Source organism: Antedon bifida, chromosome 7 (assembly GCF_963402885.1).
Source record: "Antedon bifida chromosome 7, ecAntBifi1.1, whole genome shotgun sequence".
Lineage (NCBI taxonomy): Eukaryota > Metazoa > Echinodermata > Crinoidea > Comatulida > Antedonidae > Antedon > Antedon bifida.
The window spans coordinates 11,411,728-11,432,688 of record NC_136232.1 but is presented as its reverse complement, the minus strand read 5'-3'; the positions used below and the strand labels follow the sequence as shown (position 1 = coordinate 11,432,688).

Genomic DNA, 20,961 nt, shown 5'->3' with positions numbered 1-20,961 from the left:
TATAATATAATTCCAAAAGCAAATTACTGAAAAAATTATATGGAGATACAAAATAGAATATGCAAAAAGCTAAATCAAAACGATAAGAATAAGTAAAACAGCCAGAAAAATATGCAGAGCTTTTTTCCTTTAAAAAAAATGTATAAAGACCTTCAAATAATAAGACACTAAGTACTTCTAAATAATATTCATGATTTTATCATTTTATTTCAGTATCACAGATGCAGCTAATGAAACAAAAGATAAAGTGAAATACCTTGAAGCGCTGCGACGTCACTTTGAGCAATTATACAATGGCGCTACTCCAGCTAGCATGCTAAACACCGCCCTTCCTGGTCTCGTAAACAGTGTTAAGCAGATGGAATCCATTTCAAGGTTCTATGCCAGAGGAGGATATTTGGGACTCCTCTTTACTAAAGTAAGTGAAATTCTCAATAATATTTGTTAAATGCCTAAAGCTCTGTCTACACTATCAAACCTTATATGACAAAAAAATGTGATGTGCCCATATATGGACGATGATGTCATATCACTACCATATTTTGGCACATCAAACTTTTTTTGTCAAACTAGTTTTATATATATTATTCAGTAAATTGAATATGATACAGTGGTCATTTACTCCACTAAGAGAATTAATGCTACCTGATTTGGGAGTGAACAATGTGGTATGTCAGCAGTCTTGTCTTAAAGATGTATTGTCCCCCTGAAAAAATAATTTTTTTATATTTTTTGGTTGAATACATAATAGGTAGTCACTTTGATCAAAAATTAGATCTTAAAAAAAAATGATTTACCTGAAAAAAGTGTAATTTAACTCAGAAAATAGTAAAATTGACAGGAAGTCAAATGGGTTTATGTCGTGGTATGTCGTGAGCAGTCTTCTCTTAAATGCTTCCTCCCATTAAGAGATTTTTTATGAACTTTTATTCAGATCACAAACCAACTTGTAAACACTTGTAAAGACTACCTGCGCAGTGAAACTATCAGCAGTCGCCAAGAAGACCAACTTTGGCCAAAGATATATGAAGAGGTTGACAAGCAGATTGCATCTGGTGATGTGGTCTCCAAACATAAACCAACCAACAAGAAAAGGAATAAAGAGAAAGGCACTGAGCAGGATACACTCTTTGGAAGACTGAAAGCTTGCCTCAACCTTTACGTAAGAAAAAACGAAACGTTAAAAAGTGTTATTATTGACAAGTACATTTTTTAAAATTTTTAATAATAAACAAACACATATTGAGGAAGGTGTTATGTCTCTAAGCTGCGGCAAGCAGTTGAGACATGATCGACCAACTACCCAGAAGAACACTGGAGATAACCGATAAAAAAAAAAAAAATAGTAATAATAAGGAAATCTTATATTGCGCCGGTTTCCATCACAAATTAGATGCTCATGGCACATTGACACAATGCAATGAATGAAATCATGTAGCAAAGTCAAAGTCTGAGCAGATGATAAAGGTCTTAAGCTTTGATTTAAAGGAGTTCAATGAATTTGCAGATTTAACATGTTCGGGAAGTTGGTTCCAAAGAAATGGAGCTGCAAAAGTAGATGAACGATTACCCCATGATTTTGAAGTCTCTGAAATTAGAATGAAATGTTTGTTTTTTGTAGAATGCTTACAAGGAGATGGTTAGAAATCTGCGAGACAGCCTAGGAGGTGCCCATGCACTGACTCACTTCCCATCGATAAGCTCGATTGGAGCTCCGACATCCAAGCCTAGCAAAGGGTATGTTAGGGGTTACTCCAGGCCATCAAAGACACCATCAGTGGCAGGTATGAAGCCATATTGTATCCTAATTGTTTGTTTGTTTTTATTGTTTCTCTGCATACACGCAAAACATTTACAATGCTTGGGAGAAACGATCTGAACTAAAAAACCTTAATTTTGTATTCTTTTCTGTATTGTTACTTTGTAAATATGGTACCCTTTACTTTCTTTTTTGGTATATACTCTGTACATACAGGTATTTTAAATGTTTGTTGATCTTATGTTATGGTGTGTTTTTTTTTAACCGCACCACAAATGGTTTTTTGTTTTTTGTGAGTGCCACCGTTCTAAAGGTGAAGTGTACAAATTTAATAAATAAAATAAAATGAAGCAACGAAATTACACTAGTAAAAAAAAAATTCTTATCTCAATAGGATGAATTCCAGTATTTTGGTTTCAATAATTCAGTATTAATTTTAAAACACTTACTTTTTATAGGAGATATGACTGATGGGCATGGTATACCATTCACTGATGAGGAATCCATATTTGGGCATATGGATTCCTTTTGTGGCCGTGTTCGTCAAGTGATTGATTCAGTCTACACATTGATTCAGTACAGTAAACTTATTCAAACTATAGAGGGCCTCCCACGTCCTCGTAAAGATGACCTACAGCTGGATGAATATGATGATGTTGAGAATGTTGCAACTACGTCTAATTTACCAGATTCAGTTGGTAAGTAAATAAAAAAGTTTAAAGAAAATAAAATTTGAAAAGGTAAATTATATACACTTTAATATAAAATTAAAAGCAGGTACCAAACTAACCTTTCTATGCTATTTGCACCACTTTTTCAAACACCTGTTCTTTATTTTTGTGAAAAAAGATTTCTTATTTAAGGAATGAAAAAACAACTTTATCAAGGTTATGTCAACAAAATTATCTTTGGAAGGAGATAGATTTATTTAATTATATATGTGCTTTAATTGTATCCATTCATTATTTCCGTTTATTGTCGTTTACACATAAAATATACATAGAAATTATATTAACAGATAAATAAAAAACTACTGTAACAAACACAATTACTAATGTTATCGTAAATGACATTTATTTAGTGACATCATATGACTCGAACCCATCCGTCAGTCCTCTGAGAGGACTGCATACCCACAACATACTGACATCTGTAGTAGAAGAGGAAGAGGAGGAAGGAGCTGATGAGGATGAAGGAGAACATGGAGTTGGTACCAATGAGATGGTAACTAACGCTGATGAGGTGCATGAACTAGCTGTTACGTCAACAAAATCTGGTTTATCTATTCAAGATGTACTTCTGTTAAGTAAGTCTATCTACCTATAATGATCTACTGTACCTTGAATTATGGTTCTGCAGCATGTGTGTCCCTAATAAGTTTATCTACATACTTGATCTACCTTGAATTAGAGACGTATGAAGCTTGTGTGTCCCTCTTAAAACTTTTCTCCTAACTTGTCTAACATATAGAGTGAACTTCCAGCGTAGGTCAGACATAATAATAATTTTCCAGTCCATTTATAAATTGGTTTATCAATTTTGATTCAATAACATGGCTTTCCAATTGCTACAGATGGTTTGTGTAAATTTTTAAGAGCAATTCTCTGATCTTTGAACCCAGCGAAAAAATGTGTTATATTGTTGTCAGTTGTGTATTGTTCCTATCACTAAATGACATTTTCATTTCTAAGGAAAACTTTTCAACATTGATGACCCAGACGATGAAGGACCCAGCATATCGTCAATCGTCCGCGACCATGTGACGAGTATGAAGTCGCTTCTTTCCACGAACATCACGACAGAGATTATGCTGGACGTAGAAGGCAAAGAGAAGGATCGATATAGTGAAGTGTATCTAGAATTCCAAGCGACTGTGCAGCAAATAGAGGCTTACATGTGTGCCTACCTTCACGCTGTCTTCCTCAGAAAAATGAAAACACATCAATCTTTGGATATCCTGACAAGGTACTGTATGTGGTCTGTATGGCTGTGTGTCCAAGAATAAACACGGAGTAGGCCATAAGTATGTTAAACATATCTGACTGATAGATTACTATCAAAGGGCAATGTTGTGGGTATCAATGGAATGAATGAAATAAGCTAAATGCTAGAAAGCCAGAAAGAAATTTCTCACTACCAGTTATGTATCATTCTATTTAAATTTAGGTTTTCTCCTGTAATGCATCGTCAAGGTGTAAAGTACACCGTTACTGAAAAGTACATGGATATGTTCACAGCTTTTGAAACAGACCTAGAAGAAGTTAAGGAAATCTATGAGAAGTACAAGGTAAGAAAAATATATAATTTCAATGTACTGCAGGAACTGTAGAAACAGAATACCCGCATTGAACCATTTATTTTTATTGAACTATTGAAACTATGTTTCATGAGGGTAGCCCATCCAGCAAAGCTGATCATTGGGGCCCTCGTACAGTACAAAAATACATTTTCATAAAATAAAATTATAAAAAAACTACTATAATTTATAAAAGATATAAAAAAAAGTTCCATAAATTCAAAATAACTATAAAATTATTTAATTTGTACAAATAATGACAAATACAAAATGTTGATATATCATCATACAATACTCCTATAGAATTATACATTATATCACATGTTTGTTATAAATTCAGGATGAGCCAATCAAAATGCGGAATGCCCCACCTGTAGCTGGCGCTATTCAGTGGTCTCGTCAGCTTTTATATCGCATCGAGGAACCAATGAAAATCTTCCGTGACAACAAAGCCATAATGACTATGAAGGAGTTCTCACGCATTGTCAAGTTCTACAACCGTATCGCTACTGCACTCGTTACGTTTGAAAGCCTTTGGTTGAGTCATTGGAAGACGCAGCTTGAACCGGCTAAAGCGGGGTTGAAAGCGACACTGCTCGTGGTACATCCAGAAACAAGATGCATTGTGGTTAACGCTGATGAAAGGTTAGTTTGGCATTTAACTTTCTGTAAACAAAAGTGGCTCCTTTTCATATATTTTATATGTACATATATTTTTTTACCATATGTGAATAAAAGTTAAAGTTACTAGTTATTATTTCCTACAGTAGTTTCTCTCAACTAATGTATTTGTGTGTTGTGGAAAAAGTAATTTCAGACAACAATAGGCCTATATTTGGAGCTTTGTAAACAGCATGATAATTATGTTTCATGGATGTTCAAATTTCTACACATGTTTTTTTTATATCTGGTCATAGAGTGCTTCAAATGATGCAAGAATGTCGATGGATGAGCCGACTTGGTATCAATGTACCAGAATCTGCCTTGCTCGTTGCTAAGCAGGTTTGTTTAAATGTTATTGTTAATAACATCCTGGATTTATATAGCGCCTAATGTTGTGAAACCTCTAAGCGCTGTATTGTTGATACACCAATATGATTTAAACTTTGTAAGATTTGAACGATATAAATTAACAGGATGTTTACTTTAGTGAAAGAATGATAATTTATTTTTTAATTTTATTTTATTATTGAAAGAGTGAATAATTCTTCCATTGTGTGTGTATAAAAATACTAAACATATTACTAATTTTGGTGTCGTATTGTCTGTATTTTACCCACATTTTATATTTTTATATATACGTGACAAACAAGGCAATTGTCAAGCCAGAGTGCTTGATGAAATAAATAATGGAATTGAATTAAAATTCTTTTGTAACATCGCAGGAGCATCGCTTCAAGAGCTATCAGAACCATCTTCTACAATGTCTGAGTGAACTCAATGAAGTGTCTGCCATGATCCCAGAACCACTGGAAAGCCTCTTCAAGCCTCATACCAATAGTGTAATCCAGGCACTGCAACCTGGCCTTACCACCCTAGCGTGGAATTCAATGAATATCGATGCTTTTCTACATCAAGTTCGTACAGGTGAGAGACTTGTTAAGCTTTAATAGGGAGCTTTTGATTTCGGATAACCTAAAGCTCTGTCTACACTATCAAACTTTATGTGACAAAACACTTTTTTTGTGAAACTAGTTTGATAGTGTAGGTAGAGCTCGAATCGGACCTAGAATCTGTCAAGGATTCGAGTGAGGAAAGATATCTCAATTTCACCCTTCATGTCAACAAAGAATTAGCATGCCATAATTATGTAGTTCCATTTCCTTGGAACAGAAAGTTTTACAATGTCATCCACTTCACATTACCAGAAATTAACAATCATGTGAGCAACACAACTTGCACACAGATGATTTCATAGTTGTATTTTCATGTTCAGTTTAATTGTAAATTGAGTACAGTTATTGATCACGATGTATAATGTGTGTTTTTATCAATCTAGCTATTATAAAGTTGAAGACTACAGTAGATGCTATAAACAACATAACCAAGAACACAATACAAGCAAAGCTACAGGACATCAGCAAGTTATTCCTCTTCAATATTGATGCTGCTTTTGCTCACTCATGGGTAAGTCAATTCAACAAGGGTGATGATGTTGATAAGAAGGCCTAAAACAGTGATGTAGCCACAAGTTATAAAGTGGTCCGGTTTTTGCAAGAAAAGGAAGCAATCTCTGTTCAAGCCACTGGGTTGCCAAAGGCCTCTGTGAAAAAAGTGGTCATGTTGAAACCTTACCTACCAACTGGTGGCTATGGCCCTGCAAAATGTACTACAATTACGTCAGAGCAGGGCAATCACAATTACATTTAGCTCTCTGATGCAAAGCTTCTTTGAAATTGGTATTAAACTTATCAAAGCCTAAAATACTTGCTCCTATATGACTATTGGCTTTTTGATTTGATTTGAATTTATTCGGAAGTACACAAATATACATTACAATTCGTAAACAAGAACAATTAAAACATACGGTAGTCTTCCATGGATAACCCAAAAAGCCGGTAAATATCATTCCAGCTTATTTCCATTGGGGTCCATTATATACATACATACAAACAATAAAATATTAAACCAGTAAAACAATAAAACATAGCATATAAAAGCATACTGTATAAAATTGATTATTAAAATAATATTTCAAGTCATTTTTTAAAGTCTTACAGTAAGTTAAAATACATCTGCTAAATTGGCCATTATAATTTTAAAAGAAAAAAAGTTATATCCATCCAAAATTTCATTTTAAAATGTTATTTTAATATCATCCAACAGTGAACAAAGTCACCCTTATTAAGATTGATAGAAAAACTGTAAATTAAACTTCATATTGGTATTTAAAAAAAAAAGAAAACAGCAGGCGAAAAGAATGTCACAAAGAAAACCTTATTTGGTAGAATTAAAAACGTTTTTGTTTTTCTATGAAGCCTCCAGGTACATTCACAGAGAAAATGCTAGAATCGGTGAATGAAAGAAAGAAACTTCTACATGAATATGTTTCAGATATTGAGATTGCTGTTTATGAAATTATTCATATCCTAGTGGGAGAGGTAAGTACAGAAATACATACAGTTATATATACCGTCTCATCCAATACCCAATACCTTTGGGCTGTCCTACTATGTCTTTTATTTGAATGAATGAATGATATTTTGACCTCAAGAATTGGTTTTGGGAGAGTTTGTTTATCTTTAAGTGTATCTTGTACTTGTGTTTTTGTCAAACTTGTTACGATCCAGATCCATCCAACATGGATGCATAGCATAGCCAATTGTACAAGAGTTGCCTCTTATAGGAGTGTCTAACCAATTTAAAGTTAAAGATGTATTGTCCCCCAAAAACATGAAAAATGAAGATTAATTAAATCAGACTTTGAATATGTTATTTTGTAGTTTTAATAAAGTTAATCACTTCCATAGAAAAAAGAATGAAAAAAAATAATGTTTTCACCTAAAAATTTACTAAATAAATGGTTAAATTCAACCAAAAACCAACTGGCTGGCAGCCAATTTGGCCATTTTTTGCTTTAAATTACATTTTTTTCAGGTAAATACATTTTTTTTCGATCCAATTTTTGGTCAAAGTACATTAATATGGCATATTACAAAAAAATGTTGTTAAAAATTATTTTTTCAGGGGGACAATACATCTTTAAATGAATATACTTTGTAATACTAGCATCTTTCTTTGCAGCGAGTTTCATCTGCCAATTCCAGCACCAGGTCATCTCCTAGTTTGAAGCACTTTTCTGGCCGAAAGGGTAAAGTGGTTTCTCAGATGGCCGAGACAGCATCACCAGATAACACCGACTATGATTTGCCTATTGGTAACATGCTAGGTATGTTTTAATGCTCAACTTAAAATGACTGGTGCTGTAAAAACGGTGCAACACATCCTGTTACTATACACAATAGACAAAGGCTTCCAGGTCTTGTTCAATTCTAGCATCTTTTCTTCAACAATATACTAAAAGATATGTTCATTGCTGTGTATACATTTGTATATTTTGTTGTGTTTTTATATCCCATAGCATTATACTCTGAACATGTCTATGAAGCTGTGTTGTCCTCCGTCTGCCGAAGTCTTGTAACTCTCGCAGAAGCATCCGGCTGTGAAGGAGTCATGGAGCATGTCATGAGTGAACTAGCCAACACAGAACAAGCCACGCCTCGTCTTGAAACCATCACAGAGGCTAGCAACCTAACTCTTAGTCCAAGTCCAGTCACAGGGAGCAAACATCGTAGTAGAGTTGGTACAGCTACAAGTAGACGTAGCGATGTGAGTTTGGAAGAAAACTCAAGCAGAGCATCAACATCGTTGTCGTACCTGTCAAATCTGTCGTGGACAGCAGAGAAGACCCCGGAAAGAACCTACTTGCAGTAAGCCTGTTTTAATGAATTACTAATAACAAAAATAAAGAGTCTTATTTGTTACAGCTATCAATCTAGAGAGACACGCCATGTTGGCAGTACAGTTACTTTTACACCCAATAATTGTATTCGCCATTCACACTTGGGCTAAGAGAAACACTTTCTTTTTAGCGCAATTTAACCACCACATTTTAAAGATATTTGAAACAATCATTTTAGAACCATATAAATGTATTATATTTATTAGTTAATTAGTTTTTTGTATGTTTTGGCATTTTTGTTGGAGTGGCATGTGCAATTGGCTAAAGAAGCCGTTGGTCTCTATTGCCATTCCCAAGCTATTTGTCTGTTAATGTAAAATTTGTGTTAATAAAATACAAAATATTTAATTTAATTTCAGATTTGAGGTAGAAGTAAAATTTGCCATTCCAAACATTGTCATTGAGCCAGGGCTGGATTCAGTGTGTACTGCCTTAGTTGAGATTGGTAGGGCCATCTTGAAGTGCTCAGAAGGATTGACCTGGTGGGCCGGTGAAAATGAAAGTTCATTTGATGAGGTCATAGGTCAAGAGCCTGTTGTCATCACCGTTATGCATCATCTTAATAGCGTGGTGAATGGTATGATATTTCTTTTTATTTTGATACTTACTTGATAATTGACCATTCATTCCTTAGAGTAGGATCCTCCTTTTTTCTTTGAATGACTTTGCACTAGATACAGAGATGATCTCATCTGGTAGTGACAATTGGGAGAAACATTAGTTTCTTGAGATCTTGGCTGCCATAAAATGTAAAATTTGTAAATTAGATTAATAATAAATAGATTTATACGTATGATAACAAAACTATAGTACTCTTTCTTTAATTTGATTTATTTTTAAATATTTTACTCGTTTATTTTATAGTAATTAATTTGCACACACAGAATACGTTTAAAACAAGGACTTTAAAACTTGTTTATAAAAATTGTTTTATATAGATCTATACGTATGATAACAAAACTATAGTACCCTTTCATTAATTAATTAATTTTTTTGTAGTAATTAATTTGCCCACACAGATTACCTTTAAAAAAGTAATTTTTTGACAAAGACTTTAAAGCTTTAGGAAATTCACTTTTTTACAGATCTACAGAAAATAATAGACAACCATGTTTTACACTTTCGCTTCTATGACTTCCTATGGCAAGACAACATGCACGGGACATACTATGAATTCATCAACAATGACCCTGGAATGCATGCCATACAGCGAGAGGTGGAGCGGCTTCTACACATTGAGGACAAGATTCAAGCTATACCCAAGGTGCTGCCTGTTGGGTCAATCTGTCTGCAGACAAGTCCTATCAAGGATGCATTGTATGGTTTTGCTGTGCAGTGGAAAAGTCTCTATGCTCAGAGCTTGCATGAAGAGGCTAAGGTTAGTGTAATATGGTAGTGATATGACATCATCATGTCCATTTATGGGAACAATATAGTATTGATTTCATTTGATATATTTGATATATATTGTGTTCTTTTAAAGTTTTAACACAATTATACATTCTACATTACTTACTACTTATATAAGCCTTGGCCCCATCTGGGGTATAGGCGATAAACTCTGCCTTCTGCCTTTTTGCTGATCCATATATTTGTATTTTAAATTTTATTATTTTTTATTTATTATTTTATATACTTTTTCAGCGCCGACTCGACCAAGCTCTAATGTACCGAATGAACATAGTTACTCGTCTGTCATCCGAGGTTAAAACACTTGATCAGCTAAATGGTGCTCTTAACTTATTGGAAGAAGTGAGGGACATGGAAAACAAAATAGATGCAATATATCTACCAATTGAGACTATGTACACCGATTTAAGGTAAGCAGTAATTCCTTATCCGATATTTTAACTCAATCAATCGTTTTTAAAGCGCTCTTCTACCGATCACACTCATAGCGCTGTCAATAAGAAAAATCAGAAAATGTGAATTTTTAGAAGTGTCTTAAAACTGTCCAAAGATGTCCATTTCTTAATATGTAAAGGCAGATTATTCCAGAGCCTAGGCTCAGCAGTACTGAATGTCCGATCTCCCCAGCTATGTTTTCTCTTTGAAATGTACAAGAGCATTTAATTGTTCGATCTCTGCAATATCTGTATATATGTGCAATGATGGACTGAGCCATCGAATCCAACAGATCTCATTTCTGAACTTTCTTTAACTATACTAATATTATAGATAGTTTAATACGACTTTCTTATTTGATGTAGGAGCTATAATTTGCGTCTTCCAAGAAGCGAAGTCGAAGAAGTAAATGCTCTTCGTGACAGATGGCAGGACGTGATTGATCTTGCTGAAAGTTGTCGAGTCAAGTTATTGAAAGAAAGACGTGGAGCATTTGAACAAGAGCTTGATAAGCAAGTCAAGGTAAGTGAATAAACCCCATAGAGTAGGCAACTAGAGAGGCAACTCCCAACACCCAAGCATCTTTTGAAATATTACTGCTATACTGCTAAATAATAATAATAATAATGGTAGTCTTAGTGCCTAATACAATGTTTCTAAGCACTTTAAATGAAGAAAAGCAGAAGAACCATTTACACCGCTCTGTTCTCCAGCACTTTGAAGCTGCCATATGAGAGCTTGCAGGAACAGTATTCACGGGAGCTTGAGTGAATAAGGCATCCTATCCTACCAAAATAAAAAAAAGAAATTAAAAGTAACAAAATGAAATAATACATTTTTTTTTTAGTTGTTTGTTGTTGAAGTGATCCAATTCCGTAACAGTTTTGATTCTCAAGGCCCTGCAATGCCAGGTGTGCAGCCAGCTGAGGCAGTCTCTAGACTGCATGAGTTCCTAGAGATTTACAAACTCTATGATTCAAAAAGAAAGACCCTAGACTCTGTATCCAGACTCTTTGGTATCAATTGTAAGCCGTTTCCTGAGCTGGATAAAACGGGAGAAGTAAGGTTTTATTTTTTTATTATCAAAGACTTATGGTCTTTACTATAGACTTAAAAGTTATAGAAAAAAACAGATATTTATATTATTAATTTAAATTTGACTAAATTGCATTAATAAATTGAATTGTAGGAACTTGACCTTCTTGGCTTGCTGTATGGATTGTTCCAGAAGTTCATCGCCTTTGATGCTGAGTTTAGAGATCGTCTGTGGGCTGAAGCTGACCTGCCTAATGCAACACTCACGGTAAACAATTTAAATATCATTAATCTATTATTTCATAATCAACTAATAATAAAGCCACATTTATTCATCTCAGTTTTCCGTAAATTAAACTGAAATACATGTTTGAAAAGAAAAGGCTCAACTGATTTTTCAGTTAAGCTTTGCATTTTGGTATTTGTATCATGTGCAGTTAGAGTGTAAGTTCCTGTATTTGAAATAAAGAGCACCCAGGCCTTAAATATTGTAAAATAAAGTGTTGAACTTAACTTAATGTCCTATATTTTGTGGGCCTGGGCTAACTACCCCTTCTCTTCCTCCTTACAAATTTAAGCACATTTTAGATGCATTCATGCTAGATGCACATTTGTATCCACAAGTGCAATTAATTTTGCTTGTTCTAGGTTGAAGGTTATTGGGCAGAATGTCAGAATTTACCTGAGAAGTTAAAAGATTGGGATGCTTACAATGAAATGAAGAATTCTATTCAGTTTTATCTTGATGTATTTCCTATTCTACACAAACTGGCATCAAAGGTAATGCAAATGATATACAATTATTAAGACTTCTTCACAGCACTAAATCTCTGTCTATACTATCAAACTAGTGTGAAAAAAGTGTGATGTGGGCCAAATATGGTAGCGATATGACATCATCGTGTCCATATATGGGCACATCATTTTTTTTCACATGAAGTTTGATAGTGTAGACAGAGCTTAAGTCTAATTAAACACAATAGGAATAAAATTATTAGTTATCCGCACTCGTTCTTCACACATTTTAAGAGGTGAGGGTCACTGTAAATGTGAAAATATATTAGAGCCATGATAACAATTGACAACTAGATGCATACAAATAAATCTATTGTCATATAATACTAATAATGTTTTTAATACCCTTTATTTGTTGTAGGAAATAAGAAACCGCCATTGGTTACAAGTTATGTCAGTGACCGGCAGCTCATTCCAACTAGAAGCAAATGTGTTCAAACTAAGTCACATCTTGGATATTGGACTCATGCAGTAAGTTCTTGTGTTAAGTACTTTCAACATTTAAACTAAAGTCTGTAGTTTATCATTGTAATGTTTTTAGGTAACTGTGCTTTTAGATGCCTACAGCTTTGAACTCTGAGGTACAGTCAACTCTACCAAAACCAGACTTTTCTCAAGGTCCAAAAGGTCCCAAATTCTTTTGTCACCATAAAAACACATTCCCAATACCAGACTTTTCAGAAAACCAGACATATTACACTGCCCAAAGGTGTCCTATATTGGGAGAGTTGACTGTATTATATTGAGATCCAAGTCACTTTAGTTGTTTTAGTAAAATTGCACAATGCTTATATAGCAAGTTATACCTTGTTATAGAAATCAGGGAGAGATTGAAGAAATCTGTCACTGTGCCAGTAAGGAACTTGAGTTAGAAGTAAAGTTACGTATCACTGAGGAAGAATGGACTGAGCAGGTACTTATGTTCAAGAACTACAAGAATAGAGGCCCTATCTACCTTGAGAAGGACAACTCTGAACACTTGCTTGAACAACTAGAAGATGCTCAAGCTCTGCTAGCTAACATGCTTACATCACGACATATCGGCCCACTTAGAGAAGAAGCAGCTAGCTGGGCTGAAAAACTTAAAGGTATGTATGTATGTTTGTATGCTTAAACCAACAAATTGTTGGCATCCAACTGGAGAGAACATCTGAGTATGTTCTTATGCTAAAACCTGAAAATGTAGAAAATATGTTTGGTTTCCAACTGAAGGTAATATCTAAGATAAAGTAGTTTAATAGTGTACAGCGTTTTTTGATTTTATACTTTATTCTGCATCTTAGGTGTTGCGGAGGTTTTAGAGCAATGGCTAGAAGTACAGGATCTTTGGTTATACTTAGAGGCTGTGTTCAGCGTACCGAAGACCGCTAAAGAGCTCCCTCAGGAGGCAAAGAGGTTTAATCGTATTGACAAAAGTTGGACCAAGATTATGAAGCGAGCGTATGACACTAGGAATGTTTTACAAGTAAGAGCTATAGACTTATTTATATACAGACTTATAAATAAAAATGTGCCTATATATGAACATATCCCTACCATATTTGGGCATATCACTACCATATTTGGGAACATCACACTTTTTTTTGTCAAACTAGTTTGATAGTGTAGACAGAGCTTTATTTTTTAATAACTGCACACTATATATATTTTCTTTCTAATCATAATTGTTTTGATACTCAGTGTACGTATGGCGGCGATGTACCTAAAGGTGTTGTCCTGCGACATATCTTTGAAGAACTTGAGATCTGTTTCAAGTCGCTCGTTGGTTACCTTGACAACAAAAGGAAAGCATTTCCCCGTTTCTACTTCATGTCAGATCCTGTGTTACTAGCGGTTCTTAGCAGACCTAATGATCTAGAGTCCGTCAAGCCGCATCTTAGGTAAATTCATGAAGGCATCATTTTTCTTCTTTTGAGATTATTTTTTTGTAATACTTATGTTTATACTTATGTTTATGACGAGTGGTCAGTTTAAAACTAGGTTTAACAATCATAAGAAATCTTTCAAAAAAGAAACAATAAAGAATCCGAGCTCTCAAAGTACGTATGGTCTTTAAAAAATAATGATGTGATGTTTACAATTAAATGGAAAGTAATTAAATATTCCTCCACTAAGAACGCCGCTTATGGGCTTTGTAGTCTTTGTCTCGATGAAAAGCTGTGTATTTTAAATGCAAACAAAACAAATTTGTTAAACAAAAGGTCTGAACTGATTTCAAAATGTTGCCATAACAAGAAAATTTACCTACCACCTGACTGAAGCCTTATAACATCTCGAGATACGGTATTGTTCAGTCTATCTGAAGATCGTTTAACGTGAAACACCATGTAATAGACGTCCGTGTTCCACCTACTTTATAAAAATATATATTCGCTCTTGATTCCAATTGAGCACTTTTACAGCCTCAACGCATCTATATAAATATATGTTTATATTTATATATGTTCTCATGTATGTCAGCTTTTGCTGTTTTGAGTTACCCTCATTAAACAGGTTTTAACAAAAAAAATAGGGGAGGAATTACAGTTAATGTTAAAATCTTTATTTCACAATTGTTCTTATATTCCCAGATGCATTTTCAATCATGTGTATGACATTAAACTGGAGAAAGCCTTAATACCAAATTTGTCAAGCAGTGCAACGTCACCTCGTCGCACCCCTTACCACCATTCCCGTGAACCTTCCCCAGCTCATCTGCTGAACGGTACAAACGGTATGGGCTCAGCAGCAGCTGGTAGACTTAGCCAAGAAGGTGAAGGAGTACAGTATCATGCTGTAGCAGTTGTTTCAAAAGACGGAGAAACTTTATCATTACAGAATGAGGTGAGTGGATCAGTTAGCACAGCTGTTATAAAGCAGATTTCAAATGTTTGTTTCTATAATAATATTCTGGATTTACTTACTTACTTTAATCCGGGACATAATAAATGTTCTAGCCTATTTCCAAAATAGAAATATATGGCATCAACAAACATTTTGTTGGTAATGACTTCAAAATACAGTATATTGAAAGCATCGTTGATAGAAAAGATTTAAGCCATGAAATTAATCCTAATTAACCAAACAAAATAACAAAAAAATTCAACTTATGCTGAGGAAATACCCGAACTTACTGTATATGACTAGATTCTTCCGTAACTGCCATTGTGACTTCTATCTGCATACCAGTATCCGTCTCTAGAACATCAATGTATGTGAGTGGTGGTCTTGTTCTGGATGTTTTGTGCTAAATTTATAATATTTGTTCATTTTGTCACAATTACTACCAAGGTTACTCTGTCTGATGGAGTTGAGGTATGGTTGAAAGAGTTAAAGGATTCCATTGGTGTTACAATCTACACCTTGGTCTGCAACATGATAGAAGATGTTGAAGCTGGTATTGCTGTGGAAGACTTGGCTCTAAAGGTTAGTTATGCCTAATTATTTCTCTTTAATAGTACGTTTATAATATTCCTTTAAAGGTGGGAGCCAATAATTAAATTTCTAACTTTGAATCACCTTGTCAACTAATGTTGATGAAAGGAAAATAAATGCTCAAAGTAAAATTTACCAATATAACCTGATTTTTAAAAAAAAATATAATACTTTGATAATTTGTCTTGTTTCAGGCTTAAATCATTTTTGTATTGGTTAGGGAATTTCTATGGAGGTCATTAATATTCATGAGCTTCTTGGCATTTCCTGTTTATGATACCTCTACTGATGCTAAACATGCCTTGGCTAGGCTGGGCTTAACTTAGCTAGTCTAAAGCCTTGCTAGAATGAGCCTCCTACCTTTGCTCAAATTATATCCATTTCTTCTCACTAGCCTTTTAAAACATTCCCTGTCATTTCAACATTGTTATACTGGACAATTATCACAAAATGTAATAATATCATTGTGTTTTGTCTGGTTGTACAATGTTTATTCAAGTGGTGTAAAGTTGGTCCACACACAAAATGGCCTATCCTTTTCCATTGTGTAATTTGATAATACCACCAATTACCTAGCTGGGCAAAGTTTGACAGCCTTGTTCTTCCATTGGGCATTCACATTCATTTTGCCAATTACAATTTCAACCTCTCATGATACAATATTACAAGTAATAGGTTATAAATTGTATTCCCGGAACCCACCTTTAATGCTTTACATTGTTTTCCAATACCATTGTTATATGTTCAATTCTACCTCCGTTTAAGTTCCAACTAACTCTTATGTGGAATTAAAGGTGGTAATTCAACATGGCTAGTGCAGAAGTAAATTTAAAAGCTCTACTTAAATTAACAAATGATGGTACAGAAATATTTGATATATTATCTATCTATATATTGCCTTCATAGTACCCAGGTCAAGTCGCCCGTCTTGGCATGCTAATGTATTGGACAAAAGAGTGTGAAGTGGGTATTGGAGAGATTCGTAACGACCGTAAAGCCATCCCCAACACATACAAGAAGTTTATAACCAACATGTCAAGACTCTCAGCTGTTTTGTCACGTGGAATGTGGAAGAACTCAGATGAATGCATGACGTTCCTTCATCGACAACGATTGGAAAGTTTGATTGCTGTAAGAAAATTTCTTTTTCTTAATTCAACCAATGGCTGCTATGTTTTATATTCTTTTGATGTAATATATTATACACTGTGGAGTAGTTATATTGTTTTATATTAGAAGGTGTGTCTGTATCCTGTACTCTATTGCTTCATAATAAATTGTTTAATCAGTTGTTTTATTCTTTTTGAATATTTTCAGCAATCACATTATCTTCGAGACACGTTGGATCACATGGTCAGTCGCAAATTGAGGGAACTAGGAGATTTTGAATGGCGAAGATGTATACGATTCTACCACGAATTCACAAGTAATTTGTTAACATATTTATTACACAAAGAAAAGTATTGTCATAGATATCACATGGAGTATGAACTGTTCTGTTTAGACTCATGTCTGTACTTGCTCCAGCTTTATGTACTTTTGGTAACTTGCCAAAATTTAATTTTATCGGTTTTGATTTTATAGATGGAAAGATTTCGCCATACATTACCATCCTTGAGAACAAGTATTCATATGGCAGTGAGTTCTATGGCGCTCGTTCATCATTGGTTCTCACTCCTACTACAGAGAGATGCTTTATCACAATGACTATGGTAATATGTCTTTATTAGCTGTCAGAGAAACATTGCATTATCTGACAATATTTTTTATATCTTTGTTACCCTTCGTACAGTATATACAGTTTTAATGTATTATCTTGGTTATCTTGAAACAGAAGACATTTGATATGATTGAGTGCAATATCAATATACTACAGTAATATACTATGTATACTGTTTGCTATTATTTTATTATACTGGGCGGCGACCTCTTCAGTCAAAGACTGGTCTCTCATAGGCCCCAGTTATAAGTGGCTGTGATATACTAACGCACCGGGGTAACCCCTACTTGTCTTGAAAGATGTACTAGGTTCTTTAAAGTGCACATGAGCTAGATGTGTACACTGGACGGTTTTTAGTTACTAACATTCCTGGATTGGTGTAGTCTTTGATGATGTGAATGTATTTAAATATTTGGCATCTAGCACAAGAGTAAACTGTGGGCCATTGTACCAACACAGAAGTGGGTACTTCTTCGTATGTATAACACAGTTCTGAATTGTTCATCACAATTTGTAATTTCAGTGCATGAGAAACCAGAAGGGATGTGCTTTGGTAGGAGGTACTGGAGTTGGCAAGACAGAGACAACCAAGGGCCTAGCAGCAACCCTAGGCCGCTTCTTGGCTATGTTTGCCTGCTCACCTCACAGTGATCCACAGAGCTTGGGCAAGATTATGCAAGGCTTGGCCATGGTAAGTTTGTTTACCTATAATAATTTTGTGAGGTGTTTTCCTTATTAATCGTACGATCAAAACAGTACTGGGTATGATCAACTAGCGTTCGTGTTCCCACCTAATCATCCATTCATAGCAGAGTTACTCTATGCCATTAGTAGTTTTATTATTCTACGTATCAAATAAAGTCCATTTTATGTAGGTTTCTTATTATATATTGGTTCTTTCATCAATATTTTTTTTGTAGGATGGTAGTTGGGCATGTCTAGACGAGTTCCAGCTTCTCCAGCCGCATGCTGTTGCCATGGTAATGGACCACTGTCAAGGTATCATAGGAGCCTTAAGGTCAGGCTTAAACAAGTGTATTGTTTCCACTGGTGAAGAGGTATAGTACTGTACTCTGTCTACACTATCAAACTTTATGTTACAAAAAAATGTGATGTGCCCATATATGGACATGATGATGTCATATTACTATCATATTTGAGCACATCACACTTTTTTTGTCAAACTAATTTGGTAGTATTTTAATAACAAAATATTCTCTTGTCTTATTCTCCTGATTGCCAAATTTATGAAAGACAAAAAAATAATGTATTTAGTGAATTAGTAAATGATTGAATGATTATAGTATCTGTTTGAGTGATTGATTGATTGGTAGTAATCAATAATTGATTGAATATTGATTTTAAACATCCAACTATTCCTAGATTGTTGTTAGTAAGAACACAGCATTGTTTATGACTGTCAACAACACCAATGCTAACAGTAGGCCAATCGGAAACGATGTAAAGACATTGTTCCGCAGCATCTCCTTACCGGTTCCTGATGTGGCTATGATCCTGAAGGCTAAATGTGCAGGTTACGGCTTCAAAGCTCCTAAGATCCTTGCGGATAGACTCAAGATTCTTATACAGCAGTGCAAGGAACAATTGTACGTAACACAAAATGAAAGTTTTCATGATTTTTGTTTTCATTATTTGATCGCTATATAAAATATTTAAAAAATGAAACACCAATCAAATAATATATTACCGTACGTCATCACCTCCCAACATCCGGCACACCCATTTTACAAAATTGTTGTACACCCATATGCACACATTTAGTCACATATTATCTATGTTTTCTTTCTTGCCAGTTTTTTTTTTTTTTGCCACAGGGTTTCCAATAAAGAAGTAAAAATACCAAATCCCCAACGATATTTAAATGGAAGCGCCTTGTATAATTTATCTATTTCATTATTTCAACCCCAAACAATCTCTAAACTTATAATTGTTTTTTCATTTTAGTAGCTTTTATATTATACATGTTTTTTTTTGTTCTTTTTGTTTCCCTGTTCATGCATGCTTTTACTCACAGACCTCCCGAGGAGCAGCACTATATTAGTTTGAGTTCTACATGTGCATCGTTATTACACGCCGTTAAAACATGGCACATGATTGAAGGGTAATGATGATGATTGATGATCTTGTGAATGTCATTGCTGTGTGTCTAGTTTACTTCTAACATCATCAATCATGATAAATATCTCATGAAATTAAACTTGAGCACTTTAAATTGAACACATTTGAGGTTAAGCGTGGTTCCCACTATAGAAGTTAACTGATGACAAGCCACTGTTCGAATAATCCATCGCTTGTGATTGGTCAAATCACTTACGTTGCGTTACGTCCTTGCATTGTGTCGCTAGTGGGAACCAAGCTTTATCTAAATTAAAATACTAGTAACCAACTAAAGTGAAATTTTGTTTTGCAATTCCAAAGAGCTACTAAAATATCTCAGACTTTACATGCACCATTGACAAGCATTTAGCTACCATCATCATATATTTCTTGTACATTGTGTTTGTGAATTCAGAAGACTGTAGATTGCATGGTTTTGTGTTGTTTTCTTCATTATTTATAACCACCTCATCACAAATCAATTTTCATTCACAATTATCATGTAGTGTATTTATACATTTATCATTATTTTAGATCAACTTTTCTTTCTGTGTATGTACTGGTAATGGGTAATTATTAATTCTAGTCACCAAGTAAAAATATTTTCTTATTTGTACAAGTCAACTGTATTAATTATAATCTATTGAACCTAAAAGTCATTGAAATAGATTGTTTAGTTTGTTCGTTTTATTCATAAACTAACTGAATGAAAGGCAATGTATTTATTTTTTAATTTAAAAAAAAATGTGTGCAGCACAAACAAATTGTGTTTTATTACAATATGCTTTTTCTTTTCGTTCTTATTACTACTGTAGATCAAAAGAATATCAACAGTTATTCACGTTAGGTTCAATAGCAACAGTGGTACAGTTTGCATCTATGGGACGCAAATTGACAAAAGAGGAACGTGCCGAACTGTCAAGGGCTAGTAGCCAAGTGTCACTGGCCCAGACACAGAGCTTAATGCGTAAGTATACACTTATTAATCACTTAGCATACAAGACTTTACAGAGAAAGAGTTATGACTGAGTGGCAATAACCATACCTACAGAAATGAGTCCAATAAATGAGTGTTACTTAGTAACCTCTGGACTGGCTTGAACCCTTGCCAATGTTATGGTTACGTAATTGCGGTTCCACTGTCTTAACCGCTTGCTCTCACTCAGAGCCTACTGTAATGTATGCTACAGGATTTCCTTGGTTCCCACACTCTGTGTACTTCAAGGTGTTTTCTCTTCATTTATTTTTTGGGGTCAGTTAATTGGATCGCATTCTTGATTTCTTGTACTTTTCACTTGTCATGTATTTTATTATTTTATTTAATGTACTTATTTTCTTACCCTACACCTTTTAAGCACCACTTGGCGATAAGCAAGGTAAGGATCCTATTAATATAATCAAGTCATCATTATCATTTTTATTATTATTATCAACATTGTTTGATGTGCTTCATAATGGTAAAATAACCACATTAATTAAAAGTTACAACTTACTACATTATTGTTGACATTTTTCTG

At 34.3% G+C, this 20,961-nt stretch overlaps 1 protein-coding gene across 1 annotated transcript in view; it reads left to right on the top strand.

Moving 5' to 3' along the window:
• LOC144847567 (uncharacterized) overlaps positions 1–20,961 on the top strand; it is a 52,695-nt gene that overhangs the window by 2,536 nt on the left and 29,198 nt on the right. The window contains exons 5-39 of the mRNA XM_078703996.1: positions 214–418; positions 935–1,162; positions 1,622–1,784; positions 2,218–2,457; positions 2,841–3,065; positions 3,451–3,724; positions 3,926–4,046; positions 4,396–4,700; positions 4,973–5,057; positions 5,441–5,642; positions 6,055–6,182; positions 7,034–7,156; positions 7,800–7,944; positions 8,137–8,485; positions 8,877–9,094; positions 9,603–9,895; positions 10,162–10,337; positions 10,728–10,884; positions 11,210–11,422; positions 11,552–11,665; positions 12,046–12,177; positions 12,554–12,663; positions 13,009–13,280; positions 13,476–13,657; positions 13,873–14,072; positions 14,763–15,015; positions 15,463–15,597; positions 16,513–16,737; positions 16,924–17,032; positions 17,191–17,318; positions 17,850–18,017; positions 18,247–18,384; positions 18,710–18,933; positions 20,260–20,411; positions 20,800–20,820. Of these exons, the coding sequence (XP_078560122.1) occupies positions 214–418; positions 935–1,162; positions 1,622–1,784; positions 2,218–2,457; positions 2,841–3,065; positions 3,451–3,724; positions 3,926–4,046; positions 4,396–4,700; positions 4,973–5,057; positions 5,441–5,642; positions 6,055–6,182; positions 7,034–7,156; positions 7,800–7,944; positions 8,137–8,485; positions 8,877–9,094; positions 9,603–9,895; positions 10,162–10,337; positions 10,728–10,884; positions 11,210–11,422; positions 11,552–11,665; positions 12,046–12,177; positions 12,554–12,663; positions 13,009–13,280; positions 13,476–13,657; positions 13,873–14,072; positions 14,763–15,015; positions 15,463–15,597; positions 16,513–16,737; positions 16,924–17,032; positions 17,191–17,318; positions 17,850–18,017; positions 18,247–18,384; positions 18,710–18,933; positions 20,260–20,411; positions 20,800–20,820 (6,413 nt within the window). The remainder of the gene's footprint in view (positions 1–213; positions 419–934; positions 1,163–1,621; positions 1,785–2,217; positions 2,458–2,840; positions 3,066–3,450; positions 3,725–3,925; positions 4,047–4,395; positions 4,701–4,972; positions 5,058–5,440; positions 5,643–6,054; positions 6,183–7,033; positions 7,157–7,799; positions 7,945–8,136; positions 8,486–8,876; positions 9,095–9,602; positions 9,896–10,161; positions 10,338–10,727; positions 10,885–11,209; positions 11,423–11,551; positions 11,666–12,045; positions 12,178–12,553; positions 12,664–13,008; positions 13,281–13,475; positions 13,658–13,872; positions 14,073–14,762; positions 15,016–15,462; positions 15,598–16,512; positions 16,738–16,923; positions 17,033–17,190; positions 17,319–17,849; positions 18,018–18,246; positions 18,385–18,709; positions 18,934–20,259; positions 20,412–20,799; positions 20,821–20,961) is intronic.